The sequence below is a fragment of the Cucumis melo genome, chromosome 2 (genome assembly GCF_025177605.1).
Source record: "Cucumis melo cultivar AY chromosome 2, USDA_Cmelo_AY_1.0, whole genome shotgun sequence".
Lineage (NCBI taxonomy): Eukaryota > Viridiplantae > Streptophyta > Magnoliopsida > Cucurbitales > Cucurbitaceae > Cucumis > Cucumis melo.
Window position 1 is genome coordinate 24,328,937 of NC_066858.1, and position 25,656 is coordinate 24,354,592.

The window sequence follows — 25,656 nt, forward strand, 5'->3', positions numbered from 1 at the left end:
CATATATATCAATTTCCTCCACGTCCCTCAGCCCCTAACAAAGAAGGGGCTTTATCCGTAATTCCTTAAAGATTCGTGCCTCTTTTAGTTATATTCGATTTTCGGATAACCTTCTTCTAACAAAAACCAAACCCTAGTTTTGGTCATCGTCAAATCGCCGCCGCCTCTTTCCATTCTCACCTTTTTATTCTTTTTCCCCTTCATCCTTCTCTATCCAACGCTCCGATCTGTTTTTCTTTATTAGATCTGTTTCTGTCTCCTCTTCCTCTTCACATCCATCCCAATTTTTCCCGTTTTACTCTTCTTTTTACGTTTTTCGTCGTACCTCTTCATCGAATCCCCGATCCTTGGGGGTAATCGGAGATCTGTTGTTTCCGATTCCGGTTCTGGTTTTGGTTTTTTGTTTTTGATTTTTTTTAAATTTTTGTAAATTATTTTCAATCATTTGACGGACTTAGATCTGGAATTTCTTTTTGTTCTTTTCCTGGGGTCGTTTATTCCATCAATTTATCGTAAATCGCTGCTCTCGATTTCTTTGATTTTGTGATTCTGGTGCATAAGCGAAATCTAGGGTTAGGGTTTCTGCGTTTTAGGGATTTTATTTTATTTTGACGAAAATAAATTGGGGTTAATTCAATTTTCTTGGAATAATCGCAATTCTTCGGCCAATTACCTGTATACCCGAGCTCCGTTTGTCTGAATCGTCCGTTGATACGACGACTGTTTTAGAGGTATAAAGCAAATGGTTCTTAATTTTTAGGGTTTCAATTTTGATGTTTATTCGATGAATATATCTAGCAATAATTTTTAATTTTATTTTAGCCCTTTCGATTATAGTTCTTCAATTTTTATTTTTTGTTTTTTTAATTAAGTAAAATCGGGCCCCTCTGTTATAACGGTGCATATTTACCTCTATGCCCTTCCCCATAGGATGCTCTAAAACACGACCAAGAATTAAAGCATGATGTTTTATGCTGATGACATCTCTAGCAACCTAGAACTAAACATTTTTCTAGTATGACATATTCTTAATGCCTTCATCTTCTCTTAATTGGTATTCAGTTGGATAATGGACTTTTTCAGGTTGCATGTTCCTTTGAGTAATGCTTTAGAAGAATATTCTTTGTTCCTTAGTAGGTAGAATAAGACTATAACCAAACCAAGTACATTGGGCACTCTTGTTTTTTTTAAAGTATGAATTATTCATATTCTAGTTGTGGGTTTTGCATGTCTAGTTTTAGAATTGATTTAAGCATGCATGGGTAACTTGGCTAAGCCACTTTGTTTGGTTTGATACTAGAATAGAACTTGCTACTATTAATAGGATATCCAAGGTAGTCCGGACGTTGACGAGTATGTCAGTCATACACACACATGTACTCCCATTGTGTTAGAAGATTTTGATAATGCACTCTAAGAAATTTAGTAAAGAAAATTTCCAAGCTCTACCTGGCTATAGTTTTTCATATAAATCAAGCTATCGATAAATTACTTATCTTCTTTATTAGGGAACTCAAGGTGCTTTTGTTAGAAAGTCAATGCAAGTATTTGGTTAAGACCCTTTCATAGTTTTCGGCATTGATTTTCTCTAAATTGCTTTCGGTTTAAAGAAACTGTGGATATGTGGAAGATACTGTGTTCCCCCTTTTCTACTTGTATGATTGATGTAATATCTCTCTTTTTATGATTGATGTAATATCTGTTTTGGGATTTTGCCTCCGTCTGTTTCTTTATTTGTTGATGGGATTTCTAGCATCTTTTTTAACATATTTTTTTCTTCTCAGATCACAATTGGTGGTACTTCCAAAATGGTGCAGAAACAGCCTTTCGATGATGGAGAGCCACTGGAGATCTCTTCCAAGCGCTTGAAACAAGTGGTTGAACAGAGCAATCAAATACTGTCATTTTCAGAATCTGTTATCCCTGAAGATTCTCTACAATATCATTATGCTCTAGGTGCGGGTTTGGTCATAATATTATGTCATGATGAAGGTTTTAATAAGCGTCTTAGGCTAGTAGTTTGTTCAACTTGCTATCTTGCAGGATGGTAAATATTTATTTTTTGTATCCAGTTGTTCGGTACATTAAACTGTAAATGGAGTCCGAAGAATTTAATTAATGATTCAGTTAATATTGATTCTGGTTTGAAACAACTTGAGAAGTGATAGATAAATTTATTTGGGCCAATTATTTTATGCAAGTTTTGCGTGTATTAGCTGCTAAGCATTTTTTTTTGTTTTAAGTTAGAGTTGTCTGGATAATTCTGATGGCAATTTTGTTTTCCATTATGATTGTTAGGGGATGAATTTCAAAAGAACGATACAGAAAGTGATGAAAAGCATTCAAGTGGAGTTTTCTCAGAGCCTCATGGAAGCAGTGATGACTTCGATACTAGTGTTCCTCATTGCTTATCCTTCTCCTCTGGCACGAACAACAATAAGACCCTTGAAGAGGGTTCCCCATCTAAATCTCCTCCACATTATTCTATTTCCTCAGAATTTTTTAACCCTGTAAATCATCAGCGAAGAATACTGACGTACTGTGAAGAAATATATTCTCTACTGTTAGACCATGCTCCTCAAAAATCTGTTTCCATTGGTCCCGAGCATCAAGCTATTGTTCCACCGTGGAGACCACGGGAGGCGCCTGGGTCAGATTCGAAGTCTAATTTTACAGGTGACGAATATGAGAAGAGGTTGACTGGTACATGCATTATTCCAATGCCAGACCTGGATTCATCCATCAGTAGTGGTCAAGAAGTTGGGAGTGGAAGAGCAGCTTGCAGCTGTGAGGATTCTGGGTCTGTTGGATGTGTTAGTACGCACATTGCAGAAGCAAGAGAGCAGCTTAAAAGTTCTGTTGGACCAGATAGGTTTGCGGATCTTGGGTTTTCTGAAATGGGAGAGCAACTAGCGCAGAAATGGAGTGAAGAAGAAGAACGGTTGTTTTATGAGGTTGTCTTTTCCAATCCAGTTTCACTGGGGAAAAACTTCTGGAGCGATCTTTCTGTTGTGTTTGCTTCCAAATCTAAAAAGGAGATTGTTAGCTATTACTTCAACGTCTTTATGCTTCGAAGGCGAGCAGAGCAGAACAGATGTGACTCATTAAACATTGATAGTGACAATGATGAGTGGCCAGGATCTGATGATTATGGTGATAATGAACCTGGAATGACAGAAGAGGATGATGACTCTGTTGTTGAATCACCACTACATGATGTTGGATCTTGTTTTGATCGTAGCAGGGAAGATGAATTGCAAGAGTATGACGAGGATATTGCTGATGAAAGATTTGATGATAATGAAAGTGGGGGAATTGGTAATTGTTTTAATAATTGTGGCTCCAGTCCCACGCTTCAGGACAAAATTCCCCACGATGAAAGGGGAGGAGAACACGAAGTTCAAGACGATTCTTGTACATCATCTGACACATTTCCAGCAACCCAAGAACTTCCAGCCAAGACGGAGCATTGCGATCAATGGCTAAGTAGCTTTACGGGGCCAAACAATAGCGTTGGTCTTGGTCATGAGCCATCATCAGTTCAGGAGCATTGTGATGCTAAAGTGTGGGACGTTGGATACTTGACTTGTTCCAAAAGTGAAGTTGACTTCTTGCCAACCAGCAGTATGATTGAAGAAGTTTTCGGAGACGATTCAAGTAACTACAAGGCAAGGGATGGGAAGAACTTGAGTTAGTTGCAGCTCGAGTTATCATAACCATGAATGGTAAATTGAAATGGGAAAAAAATTCCTTTCTTTTTACTCTCATGAGGGTCAATCACCCAAAATTTTTCTCCTGCATATAAATAGCGGATAGGAAGAGTTGCAATTTTACTTTTTCATCAAGCCAAGATGTGGCTACATTCCCTGTAAGGAGAGATGGTATAGTTGAAACGCAATTGGTTTTCCTCCAAGAATGTCATCTCTTGATCATAAATGAAAAGTAATTGGACTCATCTCTTACCTCTCTCTTTCTTGTGCAGAAGAAAATAGTGAGTTTTTGCTCACCCATTTTTTTATTAGCTTTATTATCTGTATATATCATCCGTGAACATGAATTATTATTGATACATAATTGTTAAAATATGTCGAAAATTCTCCAAAATGCAATTGGAATTCTCGTTTGTCTAACTTTTTGTCTTTACATTCTTAAATGGTCTGACTTAGCAATTCTTTGTGGATCATTGGCTCATAGCGATCCAACTGTAATCATTTGCTTTCATTGCTTCTGCACTATGTTGTTTTTATTACTCTGTTGATGCTTCTTTTGGAACCCCCTATTTCTTTTAGTGCTGAAAGTGACAGCAAACTATTTCATATTGGTTTGTGCATCATGGTTGGAGTCGTAAAGTTGAGCATAATTCATTGTCTGTCGTTGTTGGGTTGTCACACTGGTTTCCTTGAATTTGCTTTAATGTATAGTTTGTTTATTTGTATTAGATATTGAAAACCCAAACCAGATGTGGATTTTTCCAATTCCAAAGCAGTTTTAAGAATCTTATGGGTGGTGAAAAATAGGAGTCAAGATTAGGAGAGGAGGTTGGGGAAAGCATAAAGGCATTGGCATAGAGCATCTTATCCTTCATTCCTGTTATATATTACACCGCTTTGTTGGAGAGAGAAAGAGAGAACTGTCTTTGCTCTATAAAGGGTTCTACTTTTAAAAAATTGAGTATATCACTTTTATTTAGAAGCTCTATTGAATACTCACTTACAAGTAAGTCCTTACACAGACAATAGCCCGCACCATATGGAAAAAAGATGCGATTTAATTATCATCTCATCTTCTTCTTCATACGTGCTTCCAAGTTTCCCCATTTTCTTTAAAAAAAAAACTTGTAGTCTTTTGGTCAAACTAATCACTGTTTATACTAGAGTGACTTCCACGTGCTTCCCTTAGATCCATCCAATTCCTCTCTCCATTCAACACGACTAATAGGAGTATTCACAACTTACCAAGTAATTGTCCGTACTCATGGCGATAAAGACTTAAGCTATGACCCCCTCTTTAGATTGGAGGTATGATCAAACAATTTTTAGGAGTTGTTCTCAAAACTAGAAACCAAAATCCAAGTGGTTATGAGACGGGTCTTAGATTTTAGAAATTACTATTGATTTGTTTTCTTATTCTTTAGAGAATGAAAGTGGATTGGATTTGATTGGGAAACAATGCACATGTTGCTCAAGATTAAACATAGATTGTATATGTATTTTCTTATTTAATTCCAAAAGATAGTTAAAAGTATTTATATATTATGTGTATATATATTTAAAATGAATAGTTAGTGTCTGACACATTTTAGGAGGGAAAAAACAAAGCAGAAAATGGAAGGCAATTACAGACAAGTCACAGCTAAAAATTGTACTAAAGTGTTGGGAAGAAGGGAACAACCAAATGGAAGGTGCTCCTTAATCATAGTTGACATGTGATTAGTAGTCCTAATCAATTCATTAACCTTTTCTTTCGCACTCCATTAACCTTTGTGTTTAATTGCCTACTTAGGCCGGCAGGCTCTACTGCATTTCCACTCTTATTGGTTTTTTTTACCTTCTTTTCCAACTTTTTTTTGATAAGCAAGAATCAATCTTTTTCTCTAAAAAAAAAGAAAACAAAAAAAAATAGAAAAGCCAATTGGAGAAATCTAACTAGATTTAGATTTAGGGCTTGTTTGGAATGACTTATTAAGTTCAAAAAGTTATTTTTGATTGTAATGGAAAAACTTCTAATTTTATCCAAGTCGGTTTTTCAAAAGAATTTATGTTGGAATTGCATGTTTGTCAACTATTAATAGCTCGCGAGACGGGTGTAGTAGATCCTATTAAATAAATTAATTAAAGAGGATAGAATGTATATGTACCAATTTATTAAAAAGTCTACATTCAAGAAAGAAAGATATTAGGAACAAAAATAGATCACATAAAGAGTTTATCAAATTTAAATGTCATGATTTGAATTTCAAAAATACTTTTTTGTTTATGTAACAAAGCAATGACCAATGTAAAAAAAGAAAACAAAAAATAGAAAAGCCAATCGGAGAAATCTAACTAGATTTAGATTTAGGGCGTGGTTGGAATGACTTATTACGTTCAAAAAGTTATTTTTGATTGTAATGGAAAAATTTCTAATTTTATCCAAGTCAGTTTTTCAAAAGGATTTAGGTTGGTATTGCATGTTTGTCAACTATTAATAGCTCACGACACGGGTTTAGTAAAACCTATTAAATAAATTAATTAAAGAGGATAGAATGTACATGTACCAATTTATTAAAAAGTCTACATTCAAGAAAGAAATATATTAAGAACGAAAAAAGGTCACATAAAGAGTTTATCAAATTTAACTTCATCATGATCACAATTTCAAAAATACTTCTTTGTTTATGTCACAAAACAATTAACAATTCCAAATTGTCTATCGATGGTCGATCTCACCGAATTGAGACCTGAAGTGTGATTTCATGTTTGAAAAAAAGTTATAATATGTGAAATTTTAATAATGTCCAAGAATTTGTATTCTAAAAGTTGCATACCTTAGAACCACTTGAATCAACCTCTTTTCTATTAAGATAAATAGAGCAAAGCTAACTCTTTTTGTTAAATGGAAGAGCATTTCAAATTTTTTTTATATATTCATGAGTGTCCAGGACAGTTTACTCACACTTGACGCACCTGGACTAATCTCACGAGACAAGCTGCGCTGAGCATTTCAGTGCCCAAATTATGGGTTTTGAAAGGATAAGCGACAGGTCACTCTTCCAGGAACATGTCTCATGCATTTGTGATAGTGCTAATCTACTACCGCAGGATAAACCCGAAAGAAAATTTAACATTGATTGTGATTTGTTACCTATGCTAAATGTTAGTATTCATTGTTTCCATAACGGTTATTGTAATAAACTTGGTTCATACATTAAAAAAGAAAAGAAAAAAAAGAATTAGGTTAGAAGGGTTGAACCAAGAGATCCAAAGTGGGAGTGGGGAGGGAGGGTTCAAACAATAAACAAAGAACAAACATGTAACAAAATGACAACTTTGGGGAAAAAATGAACTAAAGAAAGTAGAAAAAGCATAACAAGAAGATGAAAGTGGAAGGGGGACTTGAGGAACAGAGTGATAGAGAGGTGGGAAATTCCTTAAGAAAGGAATAGTTTTTTTAGTATGGCAGTTAGGTTTTGAGTAGGTTCTTCAAACCATCATGGGCCATGGGGATGATCGCCTCCGACAATCTCAACCGTTAGATTTGGGGAAAGCGTAGAACTCTCAGTTAAATACACGTGCTGCTTTCTCTTCTCTTTTAACCCTTCTCTTCTCTTTGCATGGATTTCTCCTCTAAATATAGTCAAGCTTAGACTCTTAAAACCATAGAGAAACTCTCACGAGCTTTGCTTAATTACTTCCTCATTTCCCTTTGCTTTCTTCTATTGCTATTATTAGTATCAGTGGTTACAGATCACAGTTCCCAATTCTTTCTTATTTTAAATCTCTTTCTCTCTATACTTCAATTCAACAACTCAAAAAGAGAGAAAGAGCTGGTAAGAATGTTTACTGGGTCTTCTTTTTTTCCACTTTTCTTGCTTCAGATCTTGTTCTTCCTCCATTTCTGAGGGGGGTTCTCAGTGATCAGTTGGAATAACAAGGTCTTTTTGTGATCTAGAGGAGATGGGATTGATATTCTGATCTGGGTTCTGTTTGTTTTTCTGTTTTCATTGTGTATTGGATCTTGTATTTAGTGTTATGAGATCAAGAATTGCAGCATCAATTCAAGCTCTTGGATTGATTTCGAAGTTGCATTAGCTTTTTCATTTCTTCCTTTGGTGTTTTTTTTTCTCTTCTGGTTTAAAGGCTTTTGTCAATGGAAGCTAATTTAGTATCAAGACATGTTTGCAAGCTCTGCAATAAGAGTTTTGCTTGTGGGAGATCCTTGGGAGGTCATATGAGGTCTCACTTGACCAATAATTTAGCTGAGAATGATGAGAAACATAGTAGAACAAGCCTTCAACTTGGTAATTACAGTGGTGGAAGCTTGTCAAACATGGAGGAGGAGATAGATTTTGGTTATGGTCTTAGAAAGAATCCAAAAAAGACTCAGAAACTTGAGTTTTTAAGTGAAGAATCATCACTTCAAGACAAGTTTTGTAGGGAATGTGGTAAAGGGTTTCAATCATGGAAGGCTTTGTTTGGTCATATGAAGTGCCATTCTGAAAGAGGAGTAGTTTTTTCTAGTAGTCAAGAGGAAGTGGAAGAACCAGATTCTCATATTACAGATGCCAAGCAGAAGATGGTAATGGATATCCAATCTGATAATGAAAACGAAGTTCCTAACAACAAGAGAAAGAGATCAAGGAGGAGAAGAACATCCAACCAAATGGGCACTGCAAATTCAACAACTTCTTTCTCTTTTGCCACAAATTCTTCATCTGTTTCTGATATAGAGCAAGAACAAGAAGTTGCAATTTCCTTGATGTTACTTTCCATGGATATGGGAAATTGGGTTGGTTTCAATTCACCAGCTGAGTCTTCAGATAACAATTCAAAGTTTCTTGAAGCTCCATCTGTTGTTGAGAGCAAAACTTCTGTCTCTAATGGCTGTGAGTTAGTGAAATCAAACAAACTCAAGGGAAAGAAAATGGAATTTGAAGTGAAACAATCAGAGGAAAGAGCTGGATCAACGATGATCAAGAAATCTCAGCTAAATCAAAGAGCTGGATCTAAATCTTCCCTCAAGAAAAATGAACAAAATCAAGGTAGATTCAGCTCTGATATGTTCTTCAAATCCCCAAAAAAGACATTAGCAGAGTTTTGGGATTCAAAAATCTGCAAGAAACCCAAAAAGAGAAGCAAATTCGAGTGTGATATTTGCAATAAGATCTTTGACTCATATCAAGCACTTGGTGGGCATAGAGCAAGTCACAAGAAGTTAAAGGGTTGTTTCATTGAATCAGCCATGGAAGACGAAGAAGAAGAAGAAGACGAAGAAGAAATAGGAAGTGAAAGCAGTGGAGAAATGACCATTTCTGCAAACCCAAAAGCTGAAAGCAAAGGTTCGAAAGGGATCAACAATGGCGGACGAATCGAAAAAAACAGCAAACATAAATGCCCAATTTGCGAAAAAGTGTTTGCATCAGGACAAGCACTTGGTGGACATAAAAGATCGCATTTGATGAATGGATCAGAAACTAAAAACAGAGAAACAATTCAGATTCAAAAGCAAGTCCCAGAAATTAGGAGGTTTTTGGACCTGAATCTTCCTCCAGAACCTGTTGAAAGAGAAAGCAAGGACCACAATTTAGCGTCATTAAATCCATCATGGTGGGTTGCTGCTAATGAACACAAACATGAAGCTCTTGTGAATGTGGGATTTCATATCTAACTTAGAATTACTTCTTTTTTCTTTTTTTCAAAAAAAAAAACAGAGAGATTTAAGAGATTTGTATAGTCAATACTTTCTGGGTTCCATTTCATTTCATTGATTCTTTACATTTGGTTGAAGATCCTTCCATTAATGCTTCCAAATTTGCATCTTTGTATTTCTCTTGGTTCTTCTAGTTCAATAAGAAAAAGAGCACTCAGTATTTCTAGTTGGATCCAAAGATCATTTAATTACTATTGAACTAAGCTAACTAATTCTAGATTAGTTGATTTGTCGGTACCAATATGATCAAACTTCAATGAGTTGGTAACACTATGTTAGAGAAAGATGGAACCTCTCCTCACATATTTGAAGAAATAAAAAAGAATTTGGTAGCTGATCACAAGTGATTTTGTTCATGGAAGGTCATTATTTTACCTTGGGATCAAAGAGAAATGAGTGATGCCTTGAAAAATGGGATAGGTATAAGAAAGTGATGAAGAGGATTCAAAGCAAGATTTAAGATACAACTTAAAGATGGCATGTGAGTTCAAAGTGGTTGTTTAGTCACCTACCAAAAACAATGACAAAGCCATCTCACTTCCACCCTTCTTCCCCCTCCCTTCTCTTTCTCACTTTCTATTCAAATGCAAGTGGTGTTGCCAATAATATCATACTATGCTCTCTACAAAAGAAAAAAGAAAAATACCCCCATTTAAATCTTTTTGAGAGAGGACCACTTCTCTAAAAGAATATTTTCTTATTAAACTATAAATTTAACTTTTCAACTTAGGCAAATATGCTTCTATTTAGACCCCTCCTTGTGTTAACTTTGACATGACGTGTTCGAGTTGGCGTAATGTGATAGGTATACCACATCAACTTCTTGTTATTAGCGTTAGGTCTAACGACAAGTAAATTCTTCCGTTTTTAAGTCTATACATGTACATGTATGTATGTATGGTGCTTGAACTTTGAAAAATGTTATCATTGTCTAAAAGCTTTCGATTATGTGTTAAATATGTTCATATCTTTTCAATTTTGCATTACAGAGGTCCTTGACCTACTTAACATTTTGTTTTTTAAAAAATCCATCGTACTATACATCAAATAGTAAACTTAACTTCTCGTTAGACATAGAATTCAATTTTTATGTTAGGAACTAGTGGGACACAAGACCGAAGACCAAATAAACAATATTAATCCAAAAAAAATTAATATATTCATTAAGCTTCCTAAAATTCGACAAAGTTTCTTATTTTTTATCTTTGAAAATTAAGTCTATAAATCTCACTTCCCTTTAATGATTACTAAACTCTGTTAGCTATAATTTACATCTATTTTTAAATTCAAACCATCGTAAGAATAAGAAAGAAAATATGACGATACCTGGATTAATGACACAAGATTTGTATTTTTTTTTAAGACAACGAGAATAGGTAGAAGAATGTAGAAATTTGTTTGAAAGTGTGGAAATAGGAAGAGTAAAGAAGTTAGATTAAGAATGGAAAAAGTACTAAAAAGCAAAGCAAAATGAGTATTATAGTAAAATGGAATTATAAGCATTGAGTTAGTTGCATGAGTGACCCTAATTAATGGGGTTGTCAAGCACTCAACCAAACAATTTGGTCCCAATTGCCACGCTTCCATTTTCTTTAATAAATGAAAGATAATTAATTAACTATATATTTTATAAAAATTATTTTGATTCTATCGAATAAATTGATATAAATTTCTATTATTATCTATCATCGATAAAATCTAAAAGTCTGCTATATTTTGTAAGCATTTTTATCGACTTTCATCGATAATGACATCGATACTTTTTCTTAATTTTTTAAAACTTTGGTCCCAACACACGTTTTCTTTCTCCTTTTTGACTTTACCATTTTCCACTATTTATTTTTTCTAGTGTTATGTTCTATTTAATTTGAGATGAATTACAATATATCACTATATTTGTGTTCGAGAGTTTATCCGATCGTGGTTGTCTATGAATAATCACATAAATTAAAGAAAAAAAATTGTTGTTGGGTTTGTTTTGTATTATTCATTTAAAATATCTTACCAAAGATATTTTTTAAAAAATATAGCAAAATAAATAAAAAATATTTATAAAATATCGTGATGCAACGATTGTGATATTTTGCCATATTTGTACATATTTTCATAGGTTTTGTAACTTAAATTAACTCTCTGACATTAGTGAGTAAAGATTAATTAACGTGTGAATGTATTATAACCACAAAACTTGATAGAGATGATTAATGCTGATTCATTGGTAAGTAATCTTTTAAAGTAAATTTTTTAGTAGAATAACCGCAAAAGATGAGATCAAAGTTACGATTACTATGAAAAAATGTCATGTTATTTATAATTGAACTAAGCTCGTGTATCTTCGTGAATGAGACGTATCTTTTTGTTTCAAATTTAATTTTTGAAAATTTTATATGACCATATTTCAATATATATATATTTTTTTATCAATCTTTTACGGTAATAAAGAGAATCTAGAAAATTGTATTCTATTTATGATATTTCAGTTTTAACCTAAAATTATTCTTCTTCGGTTACATTTCATTTTCATAAATTGTATTAAAATTCCCATTTGTATTAAAACTTTTCTAATCTTGATTTTTTCTTTTTAAGAATCATTTGACTAATAAACATATCATTTAATTCTTCAATTGTACTAATTTATTTTTTATTGCATGTAATAACAATTAATTACTAGTGATTTTAATACGTAAAAAATATTAACAAAAAAAGGACTTTTTTAAAAACAAAATAATAAACTTATTTTCTACTCTTTTTTTTTCTTCTTTATTCTAGTTTTGTATGTTTAGTTTAATTACTATTTATTTGACTTTTGAATTTCTTAAATAACTTTTTGGCTTTCATATTTTTTTAATTATTTTTGAAATTCTCATTTAGTATACTCATAAATGCTTAAACACAAATTTCTTTTGAATGTAATTCAAAGTTATAGCTATATTGTAACTTGCAATAAATTTATTTCAATGTATTGTCTTAATTAAATTGTGATTGAAAAAGAAAACTATGATAATTACTTTTGAAATTTTGGTAATTGCTTACACTTTTAGGTATTGATAAATGTGATGATATACTCTTACCAATTAATCACGGTCTCTATCGTTTTATGTATTTGTTATTCCATATTTATAAATACTTCTCAAATTAGAATAGTTAAAAAGATACATATGCTTATTTGAGTACTCTCGAATATGAAGATTTTATTTTGAATTTGATTATTATATTTACAACTATTTGTAGAGGTGAGCATGATAAACTGAAAAATCAAGTCGACCGACCAAACCGAAGTCGGTTGGTTGATTTCAGAAAGTTTTAAATCGAGAATTTTGAAAAAGTGTTAAATCGATCGACTATTCTTTATTCATCAATGTCGAGGTCATTTTAAATATTTACTAAACCGACTAAGATCGATTCAATGGTAGTTGCGCCAAAAAAATCGGCTGCAACCGACCAATGATCACTCCTAACTATCTCGATTAAAGATAGAATAAGCGGGTGTCGTCACATTAATTTAAAAAAAAAAGTAAATATAACGTTGAAAAATGATCAAAAATTGACAAAATATTTGTCATTCCAAAAATCAAAATTTTGCCTTTTACTTGATTTTTTAAAATATATTTTTGAAAAAACCCTAAAACTTTGAATAATAATTAGAATATTTGCGTCGTGAAAATGGAAGCATTGTTTGAGCCCAAGGTGGTCAATCATGGCGGAAGGCCCAAGAATTTGGTGAGGCCTTTCTCTTATCAGCTAGCTCCATAGTCCACAATCAAGAATTGCGATGCAAAATCTCCCCGGCAGCAGGCTAAGCAAGGCGGTTCAATTTCCGATCTCCACCGTGTTGTTGTTGGAGGGAACTTGATTCCGATCCTAAACTGAATTTCACCTTCGTTTTCCTGATGTTTTATCATCATCAGCAGCAACAACCTCCTCCTCCTTCTTCCACTTCTTCCGTCCCTCTCTATCTCCCTCCTCACCCTCACATTGTGAACGCTCACCCTTCTTTCCCTCCTTTTCCTCAGCCTGTTTTACCTCCCGGCGTCGCTTCCGAACCCGGCCTTCACCCGCCCGGCACCGACCCTTATTCCAATTCCGCGGTACTAACCTCCAGCTATGTTGGATTGGAACCTCAACCCCAATTTTATGCTGACCCATCTCTTGCTTCTCATAATTGGATCCTTCCGCAGCCCGACGCCGCTGGATTTGTGAGTTTTTTATTCCCTTTTTTTGTCTGTTTCAATTTCTGTTCTACATGTCGATTTTCTAGCTTGGATTGTTTCAGGGTTTGTTGACGCTGAGGTCCGTCCATTGTCTTTTTTGTTTGATTTTTGTGTTCTTTGTGGAAATTTCTGTGCATAAGATTAGTCAATTATCCTGCAGTATGAATTGCGTTCCCCCATTCACGCATGCTATGTTTAATTGGGAATCCTTTAGTTAGTAAAGAAAATGTGTGATACTAAATCATTTTGATATTTCGTTCTACACACTTAGTTTAGTGCTTTTGACTTTTGTTTGTTCCTTTCAAAGTTTTTTTGAGTGGAAAATGTTTTTTCGATAATTTTGCCCATAACAATAGTGTTAGTGAACGTAGACGTTGTGATGATGTATCTTATTTATGCATATCATCTAAACTCAAATGCCTGGAAAAGTTCACAAGTGCTTTTGGTCATGGTCAAAAGCTAAGTTGAGCTTGTTAAGATAAAAAAATCTATGTTCAATTTCCATCCCCACATTGTTGACTATTCTCAAACATAACATAAGTGATGAGATAATGGATCTTATTTATGCGTCTAGTCTGATCTCAATTGCTTGAACGGACATGGAACTTTTTCCCACCACAGATTTTTCGGAAGTTATAGCTTTATGTCATGCTTGAGCAATCTTTTTTAATTTTTGTCTTTTTGTGTAGGCATTCAAGTCTTTGCTTGAGAGTCAAATAGCTTCCACGAGTTCTAATTCTTTACTAAATGGCAATTGGCCAGTTCAATCCTTGGCAAACAGTGCAAGTAGGACGAAACATGTGAAGACCAAGTTCACCCAACCGGTTCGATGTGAAATTTGCAAAATTGACTGCAACAGTAAAGATGTTTTTGATAAACATGTAATGGGAAAGAAACACAAGAAGAATTTGGGAGTACCGAACAGTTCTCGGATGGGTAGTACTCCGTCTGATGGTAACACAAATGTACTTAACCAAATGGGCAATGTTAGTGGACAAGTGGCACAGGTGACTGCGGATGTGCCTGCTGCTCGTAAAGGTCTGATGTCAAAGAAGATGTCAAAGAAGCGTAAACTTATAGATACCAGTATGAAAGCTGATCCTGTGAGGGTTTGTACTGTATGCAACATTGTTTGCAATAGTCAAGAGGTTTTTGATAAACATCTGAGTGGGAAAAAGCACGCAGCTCAGGTGAGTCACACTGGCTTTTCCGGCTAGTCTAAACTGTGGTACGCTTGTCAGCATTTTCTTTTTCTTGATGGTTTTCCTTTCAATAGCTATTTACTTTTATTTGTTCCTATCAATATAAATATGAATGAATGAAATGATAGAGTTTCTAGAGGTAAGGATGGTGACCCCAGTGAGATTTCATGTGTCCTTTTGGGTTTCGGATTCAAAGCTTTTTTGTAACTATTCGCTAGAAACATTAATCTTAGTTGGATTCCCTTCCTTTAGTGGGGCTCTGTTTTTTGGTCTTGTATTCTTTTACTTTTTCTCAATGAAACTTGTTTCTATAATATATATATATAAATATGAATGTATTATTTAATGGTAAAGAAAGCGTGAAATAGAAATCACTGTCCATTTTCACGGGGCTTCTGTTACATCCTTCTGATCATTGTAGTTGGAAGATGTCTCTTCAATTAGGGGTTTGAGTTATGAAATTTTGTTCCTCTGTGCATTGAGTCGTCAACTCTCATTGATGATGAGCGCTTCTTTAAGTTCTGGAGAGTATGTAGTTGTTTGGCCCATGGCAATCTACTTGTCACCAAATCTAATATACTATATAATAAAAACCTACTGCTATTCTTCTGGTTATTGTCAAGGGAATACCACGAGCTTTGGTGAGATTAGCTAAATAGTTTGCATTATGTTAGAGCCCCATTGCTCAAATATAGTAGATTAAAACTCGTCTAAAGTTGTTTCTGTCTGGCCACATATCTCTTTATTAAAACTTCAACTTTCTTGATGAATAGGCTGCTTTAACATCCCATGTTCCCTATGTTGCTGCTATTGGTCCTCAATACGATGGCAGCTTGAAGAAGAAACTGAAAAAGAACAAGGTTGTTCAGTCCGCCTGGTGTGAGGTTTGCAAGATCAGCTGTAACAGCAATGAAATCTATGCCATGCACTTATCAGGAAAGAAACACTTGAAGAATGTAGAAAAAGTCGAAAAAGGAAAGAGTGATGTCAGTACTTCAAACGCTCCACAATTGGCAACGGTTCCAGTTATCGGACCAATGGAAAACCCGGTTGCCAACAACCCAAGTAGTGATGATATACAGAAAACACAAAAGAGTTCAACTCAAACACCAGAAGGTCTGGAGACAAAGAAACGTAAGATTGTCAAAAGTGGTAGGGCAGCAAATTCTGTCAGAACCTGCACCATTTGCAATGTGGTTTGCAATAGCCAGACAGTGTTTGATTCTCATCTGGCTGGCCAGAAGCATGCTTCCATGATGAAGAAACAAGGTGTTTCTGGAATGTCAATTGTAGTTCCTCCATTAATAACTGCACTTCCAAATTAGTTTCTTTGGTGGTTTTCGCAACCAAATCACTGTGTATTTGTTTTCTGATGCTTCCCATATCTTCTTCTTTGTGATGTATTTTCTTATACTTCAAGTTGTCAAGCTATATATATAGATTGTTGGTAGGGGGCAGAGGGATATCATAGGTTTCTAATTATAGACGGGTGATTTTGCAGTTGTAAACTACATCGTATATATATGTACTTGGTTTTATAGCCAAGTTTCTAATTTCTAAAAGAAAACATATTTTGTGACATTTGATTGTTTCGCTAGTCCGTCAGTTAGATATCTCCTTCCCTTATTTCTTGTAGGAAAATTGCAAAAACAATTATTATAATTGCACCCTTAAACTTTAAATCTAAAAACCAATTGTGTTATCTAATATGATATTAGAATTATAATTAAATTATATTGTATTTCATAATAAAATTATTTATATCATATTCCAATTTGGCTTCACGTTTTGGCCCTTCAAAGTTTTTCCCATTTATATATTCCAAATCAATGCAGCCCAAGTTGTCAAAAAGTCTTTCTTGTCATTCACCAATTGTAAAGTGAAGAGATTTCCAACACATTTTGCTTTTTTAAAAAATTATTTTTTTCATGTTGGCAGACTTTTTTCTCGTTTGACTTTTATTTTCCTGCTCTGTGATTGGGTTCATGAAGTTCTATGGATATTAAGATTTGTTTGAACAATTCAAAGTTTGTAATTTTAATGGAACAAAAACAGCATGAACAAGAGCAAACATTTATGATCTATTAAACAATGCATCATATTTTTCTCACACTTTTAAATTCATATATTGGCTTTAACTTTTATAGATATAGATACTATTTTAGTTCTCCACTTTCGATTTTAGTTCATTTTATTTTCGCGATCACTTTTAGTTTTGAAATTGTTAAGCTAAACATAGCTCAATTATCCTACATGATGTATTATCGACCAAAAAATCCGCAATTCGAATTCTTCAACTCTTATTATTTTAAAAAGGTGTGATAGACAATGACATAATAAATGGACCAAAAATGGTTTCTTTATAAAATTTAGAGAGTAAAATATTTTTTTTTAAATATAAATGACTAACATAAAACATAATTGAAAATATTGAGACTAAAATGAACTTTGAGAAAGTCTTAGTAACGTTGGTTTATAAAATTCAGTTGTTCGTTTGATTATTTTTTTTTTCCATTAAAATTTCACATCAAATTGGATTTTAAAATTGTTACTTTGAACAGTGTGCCTTATTTCTTCCTTCAATCATGTCATTAAAATCTTGAGATATTGCCACTACACATATTTGACGTGGGATTTGATTTGAATCATATGGAATCTGTGTTAGGAAAAAAAAACTGATATCAAACTGAATCATGAATGGTTCAACAATGGCGGGAATGAGGAAAAGGCCATTTCTTGGAAGTATGTTCGAAAAAGAAAATCACTTTCAAATTCTTAAATTTTATTGGTTTTGGTACATTAGTTTAATTGATTCAAAGGCTTCCTCTACTTTCACGCCAATTTCCATAATTGTTTTGTTTTGTCAAAGACTTCTTAATCCTCAAGTTGTTCCAATTCCTGCTGATTCTTTTGGCCCAGGTCTTCCTTTGACTCTTTCCCTCTTTCAATTCCCTTCTTTCCTTCAAAACCCAGTTCAAGTCTTCGCTGATTTATCAATTATACTCTTGATCGTCTTAGTTCTTTGATTCTGAAGGTACATGATCGCCCCTTTCTTTCTAATTTTATCTGGTTTTTCTATTGATTTCTTAATGCTTGTGGGTTTTTATTTGAATTGAATGAGTGATGTCCCACTCGCTTTCTTGAGAAGTTTAATATTGCTTTGATTCTTATAATCTTTTTTCTTCTGTCAAATCCTATGCGATTTCTGAACTGATGATTTGGTTGCATCACCAATGCCTGCTTGGTTTTTGAGAAAACTGAGCTTGTGTAAAGAAAAGGGATAATTGGAGTTTTATTATTGATTTCTCTGTTGTGGGGTTTGGATTGATGAACTGGCCATTTCAGGATTATCTCATAGATGAATTTTGTATTTGGGATTTGTTTCATCAGGAACGGTGTTTTTGATTGCATACTGTTTGATTAAATGCCATCGTTTCTTGTGGAAATATGGTGTCCACTTTAAGTTGTATTTGCTTGAATAACTTGATTTCATTACCAGGTTATGAGCTTTTAGAACCCTTTTGATGTTCTTATGCTGATTTGTGTGATCCATTCTTCTTTTTCATCAAATTGTTCACCAAGTACAGTGTTTTTGCTTGCCTAATGTTTGATTAATTGCCATGCTTTCTTTTGGAAATACGATGTCCTGTTTAAGTTGTATTTGCCTGAATAACTTGATTTCATTACCACAGATTATGTGTTTTTTAGAACCCTTTTGATCTTCTTGTGCTGATTTTTGTAATCCATTCGTCTTTTTCATCGAATTCTTCAACCAATTTTTTGACTCTTTGCTTGATTCCAGGGTGGAATTTTGATCTTCATAAGCATTAGAATCATTCTACTTGTCACAAAACCATCAGCTGAATCCAGCATTTGCATTTCCAGAAATGTCACCTTTTAGGAAATCCCCTATAAATGTTGTTAGGCACAGCTCAAACCAACCTGCTAATCCTGCTCGTTCCAGTCCAAACCTGGTTAATTCAAACGATAATTTAGACAAGAGGCAAAAGCAGTCCTCAAGAATCACCTCTTCTCATCAGGAAACTGCTGCACCAAATCCCAAGTCAGCTCTTTTCGACGATCATCTTGAGAAAGGGACTGATTCTTCATATTCTTCATCTTCAAGTTCATATTCATGGTCATCAAGAAACAGATACAAGAATGATTTCCGGGACTCAGGTGGGATTGAGAATCAAACAGTGGAGGAGTTGGAGAATTATGCTGTTTACAAGGCTGAGGAGACAACTAACTCAGTCAACAGCTGCCTGAAGATTGCTGAGGATATCAGAGAAGATGCAACCAAAACCTTAGTTGCCTTGCACCAACAGGGTGAGCAAATCACTCGAACCCACATGGTCACTGCTGATATTGACAACGATCTTAGTCGGGTATGTGGAATGAACTGACCGTTATATAAATCATGATCAATAACATGTTCGAGAGATTTCGAATTATTAAAAACACATTGTTGTGTTCAATAATCATTCAAAATTAGTTTCATGTTTAGTTTACACTTTTAAGCATGACTTTTTCATCCTATCAAGATTGATTTTAAACGATTGAAAGTAATCCTGCTTTGACTTGACTTGCTGAGAACCAATGGATGTTTTTGCTTTTCTTAACCTCCTTTCTTGTTTTGGGACTCATTGACCTCTAACCTTGTCTATCCTAAAGAACTTAGACATCACATAGAGGGTTATTTGGCTCATGGTTTTTGTTAGCTTAAGTTTATGAAGCCTAAAGGTTTGCACATTGTGGGTTCATAGTTTGTAAAAGCTTGTATATGCTGTAAAATATAAATTGTATGAAATTTACCAAGCCATGAATAAAGAAACCTATGTACTAAGCTTCTTAAAATTTAAGTTACAGGAGTCTAACCGGTAAACCAAACATTCCAATCTTCATCTATGGATGTTTTTTTTTGTAAAGATGTTTGAAATGTTTTTGGGTATGGTTATCAATATTTGTGATGTTGATTTCAGGGCGAGAAACTTCTAGGAAGCTTAGGAGGAATATTCTCTAAGACTTGGAAGCCAAAGAAAGGTCGTCAGATAACAGGCCCGGTTATCTTTGAAGGTAATATTTTCAAATTTTGGCAGTATAATTAAGAAAAACAGAACTGCCTTTATAACTTCTTTTTCTTTGTTTTATGTCATAGTTTCTATGCATTTAAAAATAGATAAATAACATAAACAACTATCAAAAGAGCCATGGGTAACCTAACCACGATCTTAGAGTATCCAAACTAATTTGAACCATCCTAATCTATAGAACAAGAAGCAAGCTTTCCCACTAGTCAGATGGATTAAGTTGATGGTCAATTAATTTATCAAAAAAAGATTATAATATTTAATAAACAAACTTATAATATTTAATAAACAAACTTGGCTTGGTTGTAGGGGATCATGCTGTTATAAGCAAAGGCAACCATTTGGAGCAGAGAGAGAAATTGGGGTTAAGTCGAGCACCAAACCCACGGTCCTCACGTGCCCCACATCCCGAGCCAACCAACTCACTTCAGAAAGTTGAGGTTTGTGGTTTCTTTTCTTTTTCTTAAATACAACAATTGTGGGTAGGAGTCGAGTCTCCAACCTCCTGGGCAAAATAGAAGCATTTTTGCAAAAATTTAACTAGAAATTTGTTTCTAAACCAGGTGGAAAAGGTGAAACAAGAGGATGCTCTTTCAGATTTGAGCAATATATTGGGAGAGCTTAAAGAAATGGCTGTTGATATGGGATCTGAACTAGACAAGTACGCTCTTATAGTCTTGGAAAATATGTTTACTAGGGTCATTAATTTCTTGTTTGAAACTTCCTTAAATTCAAAAGCTAATTTTCTTTTTTGATCCTTTTATTTTTGTTTAACTTAGTGTAAATTAATCTTACTATTTCAGGCAAAATAGAGCTCTGGATAACTTGTTTGATGATGCTAACGAGGTCACAATCCGTGTCGATAATGCTAACCAGCGTGCTCGCCACCTGCTTAGAAAGTAGAGTGCTTTGCAAGGTCTCATCTCACTTTTACCATCAACAAATTTGATGGCTTATGCCTGGCTGGATTGGCTTCCCTTTTGGTTTACAGTCTCTTCTTGTCTGTTTTTCTTTCATCCAAAAGGAAAAACATATACTTTTTCTTTCCCTCAAAACAGTTGTGAAATAATTTGGTTTCATTATGTAATTTGTAGACAAATTACATGTTTTTCTTCTACGATTCTCTTATGTGTTGTTAGTTTTCTTTTAATGAACTCCAAAAAGGAAAAAAAATACATTTGGACTCTCAATCTCTGTACTTTTACTTTGGTTCATTTTGATCAAATATGTTCATTTTGGACTTTGATACTCTTATAAAGTGATCATCTTAATCCTCTCATTTTCATTTTGTTTCATTTAAGGTGATCAAAATGGTAACCAAAATGAAATGAAATAAAGATTCATAGAGCAATTCCTACCTGAATAAATCCGACAAGATTTCAAGACTAAAATCTGTTGTTACAATGGATATTATCCATACAAAAAAAAAAAGGTAAGTAGATCATATCCAACAAATCAAAACCAATGAGAATATCAGTCTAATCATGTTCATCATCACCAAATATTACATATTCCATCCCACAATAAAGGATTAATTGCTCAAACAAACAAGCAAAAACCACAGAACAAGCGATTTATTAAATTCTTAGTAGAAAAGGTATGAGAAGGTATGATCCGTGAAGCAGAAACAAACCCTAACTCACGAAATCTATCATAATAGAATTAGAATTACAATAAATTAAGGCAAAAGAGCTTCTGTCAGTTTATGCGATGAGCCTCCATGATGCTCTTTACCTTCGGCGCATAGAGGGAGTAAACGGCGGACTGTCTTTTAGCAACTTCAAGCTGAGCCTTCCCATCGGCGTAGGCGGAGGAAATGGATGAAGGGTCGGAAAGGTTTCGGTTATGGCGGAAGCCATCGACGACGCGTCGTTTCGCGTACTCTCTGATGTTGTAGTCGCAGAACTGACGGGATGTACGGATCAGAGAGCGGAGAAGCGAAAGAGCCTCCGATCTTGTTGGAGCCGCCATTTTCGAAGGAACTCGAAGAATCCTACGGTGAGAAGCAAAGGAAGAAAGAAGCAAAGGAAGAACAGAGATTCTCTTTCTTTGGCATTGAACAAAAGTAGTAACAAAATATTAATAGGACAAAATATTAACAAAATATAACAAAAAAAATTATACTTTTATTCTTTTCGAAAATATAAAAAATATTTAAATAATTTCGAAAACGAACAACCTACCTAAAAATGTTCAACCTTACTTGGGTAGTCAAATCCTTTAATTTGGTTACACAGTCATATTTAGATTTGAATTTTTTTAAAATTTATTTAATTTAGTATCATTTAGATTTAGGTTTATTTTTTTCTTTTAAGATTTGGTACTAGATCAATAGAATTTTTTAAATTTGGCTATCCACACTACTAAATATGGAATAGAAAGCCTAGGATCATGAATTCCATTCAAACTTATGGCCTCAGACTTGATTATGGAACTGAACTTAGTTTCGTATTATTTTGAGGTTAACATTTTAGATTTTTTTTTCCGGTCTTCTATATTTAGTAGATCTTGAACAACTAAATAAAAAAATTTGAAAAAAAAAGTAGAAAGACCATAGATGGAAAGAAAGACGGAAAACAAACCTTAAAAGGGCTGTAAATATTTTATCTTGATGACCAATTACAACCTACCCGATTCAGAGAATTAAGGAGAAGGGAAAATTTCTAGCAAAATTACAAGATGAAGGTTGATTTTTCAAATTTTAGTGACAAATTGGATGTAGAAGCATTTCTTCATTGGGTTAAAAATGTGGAGAGCTCCTTTAAGTATATGGAAATAGCGGAAGACAAGAAGGTTAAGATGGTCGCGCTGAAACTCAAGTTGGGCGCATCGGCTTGGTGGGATCAAATCCAAGTCGATTGGTGATTAATTGGCAAGACACCCGTAAGGAGCATGCCAAGAATGCTCAAGATGATTGAAGAACGTTTCCTACCCGCAGCAAACAAATTCTCTATCAACAATATCAGCCATGCCGCCAAGGTAATAGGAAAGTGGCTGAATATGCAGAAGAATTCCACTATCTAAATGCAGGAACCCAGACAAACGAGAGTGAGAACTGTCAGATAGCTAGATTTGTTGATGGTCTCAAAGAGGACATTCATGAACAACTAGATTTGCAACCCATAGCCACGTTACCAGCTGCTATTTTGATGGCTTTAAAAGCGAAAATGAAGCTGGAAAAAAGACAGAAAAATAGTGGCACCAAGAAGAACCAGTGGGATAAGGATTTCAGCCCGTACCAACGAAGGAATTATGACAATGTCAATAAGTTCAAGGCTCCGAAACATCAAAAACGAAAGAAGAACAATCTTCCAAAGCAAATCAAAGTCCAAGAATTCAAGAACTCTCTAACAAGAAGAGTGGTTCGACCTCCTACCCAAGACAAAATTTGGGATTTTATTACCGGTGAAACCAAAAGGGGCACTTATCCAATCAATGTCCACAATGGAAAACTGTAGCATATGTTGAAGAAGAAGAAAGCCAAGAAGACGAGGTGGAACCTAATTTCGAAGAGGAAATAAATGAATTAGAACTAGACGAGGGGGAACAACTATCTTGTGTGATACAACGAATTCTCCTAACACTAAAGACGAAGACTCGCTCTCAATGACACTCATTATTACGTACACGTTGCACAATTAATGACAAAGTTTGTAATGTCATACTTGATAGTGGAAGTAGCGAGAACATTGTTTCCTGAAAACTTGTTCAAGAAATCAACCTCAAACTTGACCTACATCTGCATCCATACAAAATGAGTTGGATCAAGAAAAGCGGTGAAGCACAGATAAGTTCAACTTGCATTATTCCTCTTTCTATTGGTAATTTCTATACAGATCAAATTATTTGCGATGTTATTGACATGGATGTTTGTCATGTATTGTTAGGATGCCCTTAGCAATATGACCTATATGCAATACATCGAGGAAGAGAAAATACATACGAATTTCACTTGGATGGGTTAAAAAGTTAAGCTCTTACCTTCTACAAGATTGACGAAAAGATTAGTTCTCAATAACAAGAAAGAAGTCAAGAAGCAACTTTTTTACATATAAGAAAGCGGAAGGATCATTGATAAGGAGGATAAGGAGGTGTGGGCCTTGATTGTTAAAGATCAAGCCTCAAGTCCCTCCTTGCAAGAAGACAATCAAGACATTAAAAGATTGCTAAAAGAATTCAATCAAGTATGTTGGAAAATTCCAATGACTTGCCTCCACTTAGGGATATCAACACAACATCGACCTCATTCCAGGTTCCACTTTTCCAAATCTACCTCACTATAGAATGAGTCCTAAAGAATATGAGATTCTTCAAGAACAAATTAGTGAGCTCCTAGAAAAAGGACACATAAGACCTAGTTTGAGTCCTTGCATCGTTCTTGTCCTTCTAGCCTCGAAAAAAGACAATTCGTGGAGAATGTGCGTGGACAGTCACGCCATCAACAAGATCACCATTAAATATCGTTTTTCCCATTTCCAGAATGTTCAATCTCCTTGATCAACTCGGAGGAGCAAAATTTTTTTTCAAGATCAACTTAAAGAGCGGATCCGACCCGGAGATGAGTGGAAAATGACATTCAAGATCAATAGTGGCCTCTTTGAATGGTTGGTTGGTAATGCCATTCGGACTATCTAACATACCTAGCACATTCATGAGGTTAATGACTCAAGTTCTACGCCCTTACCTTAATAAATTCCTAGTAGTTTATTTTGATGACATCTTAGTCTATAGCAACACGTACGATGAACACTTATCTCACTTGCATAGACTTTTTAAAATAAACTTCCTAGGCTTTATCATTAATGAGTTTGGAATTTTCGTAGACCCTAACAAGATAACGCCAATAAGAGATTGGCCACAACCAAGAACGGTAAAAGAATTGCAAAGTTTTCTAGGATTAGCTTCTTTTTATAGAAAATTTATAAAAAAATTCAACATTTTAGCATCTCCATTCACGGAATGTTTAAAGAAAGGAAAATTTGTTTGGACTAACTCTCAAACTCAAATTTTTGTGTCTTTAAAAGATAGTCTATGCAACACACCCATTTTTGCTCTACCAGATTTTACACAACCATTCAAAGTAGTCGTTGATGCATGTGGAAATGGAATAGGAGCAGTCTTGTCCCAATAGATTCACCCAATTGAATACTTTAATGAGAAGTTAAATGAGGTAAGACAAAAGTGGAGTACTTACGAACAAGAACTATACTCCTTGGTAAGAGCTTTAAGGGTGCGTTTGGGGGAAGGGTTGATTTAGGGAAGGGTTAGTGTTAAGATAAAACTAGTGTTAAGTTAAACCTAGTTTTATCATAACCCTTGTTTGGGGGAAGGGTTTAAAAAGGTAGTTTTATGATAATATGTGTTTGGGGGAAGGGTTAGGTGGGAAGAGTTAATGGGGATTTTATGATAAAATGTGTTTGGGGGAAGGGTTAGGTGGGGAGGATTAATGGGGATTTTATGATAAGATGTGTTTGGGGGAAGGGTTAGGTGGGTAGTTTAATGGGGATTTTATGATAAAATGTGTTTGGGGGAAGGGTTAGGTGGGTAGTTTTATGGGAATTTTATGATAAAATGTGTTTGGGGGAAGGGTTAAGTGGGTAGGTTTATGTGGATTTTGTGATAAATTTTATTTGGGAAAATTGTTAAATGGGGTGGGTTAATTAATTTTTTATGTTGTATAATATTTTTAAATTCAATTGTAAATATCATAAAAAAATTATTGCATATTTTTTTACGAAATCCTCG

General features: G+C 34.4%; 5 protein-coding genes across 6 annotated transcripts; 4 read left to right on the forward strand and 1 right to left on the reverse strand.

The window, feature by feature from the left end:
- The first annotated feature begins 30 nt into the window (after positions 1-30).
- Positions 31-3,955, forward strand: LOC103494027 (uncharacterized). The gene is made up of 3 exons (XM_008455029.3): positions 31-731; positions 1,785-1,956; positions 2,299-3,955. Exons 2-3 carry the CDS (start codon positions 1,809-1,811, stop codon positions 3,693-3,695), a joined length of 1,545 nt encoding a protein of 514 aa, XP_008453251.1. The 5' UTR covers positions 31-731; positions 1,785-1,808; the 3' UTR covers positions 3,696-3,955.
- Positions 3,956-7,298: 3,343 nt separating this feature from the next.
- LOC103494026 (zinc finger protein ZAT1-like) lies at positions 7,299-9,506 on the forward strand. Its single transcript, XM_008455027.3, has one exon. The coding sequence runs from the start codon at positions 7,849-7,851 to the stop codon at positions 9,364-9,366; it is 1,518 nt and encodes a 505-aa protein (XP_008453249.1). The 5' UTR covers positions 7,299-7,848; the 3' UTR covers positions 9,367-9,506.
- Positions 9,507-13,033: 3,527 nt separating this feature from the next.
- LOC103494025 (uncharacterized) lies at positions 13,034-16,402 on the forward strand. Its single transcript, XM_008455026.3, has 3 exons — positions 13,034-13,604; positions 14,309-14,809; positions 15,595-16,402. Exons 1-3 carry the CDS (start codon positions 13,299-13,301, stop codon positions 16,144-16,146), a joined length of 1,359 nt encoding a protein of 452 aa, XP_008453248.2. The 5' UTR covers positions 13,034-13,298; the 3' UTR covers positions 16,147-16,402.
- Positions 16,403-17,404: 1,002 nt separating this feature from the next.
- LOC103494024 (SNAP25 homologous protein SNAP33) lies at positions 17,405-21,190 on the forward strand. Of its 2 annotated transcripts, XM_051081077.1 has the most exons (7): positions 17,405-17,563; positions 17,741-17,855; positions 18,624-19,209; positions 19,804-19,897; positions 20,221-20,351; positions 20,475-20,572; positions 20,715-21,190. In XM_051081077.1, exons 3-7 carry the CDS (start codon positions 18,709-18,711, stop codon positions 20,812-20,814), a joined length of 924 nt encoding a protein of 307 aa, XP_050937034.1. In that variant the 5' UTR covers positions 17,405-17,563; positions 17,741-17,855; positions 18,624-18,708; the 3' UTR covers positions 20,815-21,190. The 2 variants fall into 2 exon arrangements, with proteins under 2 accessions (XP_050937034.1, XP_008453247.2); XM_008455025.3 differs by lacking the exon at positions 17,405-17,563 and having other exon boundaries at positions 17,611-17,855.
- A 167-nt stretch (positions 21,191-21,357) lies between these two features.
- LOC103494022 (uncharacterized) lies at positions 21,358-21,987 on the reverse strand. The gene has a single exon (XM_008455024.3). It carries the CDS (start codon positions 21,880-21,882, stop codon positions 21,610-21,612), a length of 273 nt encoding a protein of 90 aa, XP_008453246.2. The 5' UTR covers positions 21,883-21,987; the 3' UTR covers positions 21,358-21,609.
- Between the last annotated feature and the right edge of the window lie 3,669 nt (positions 21,988-25,656).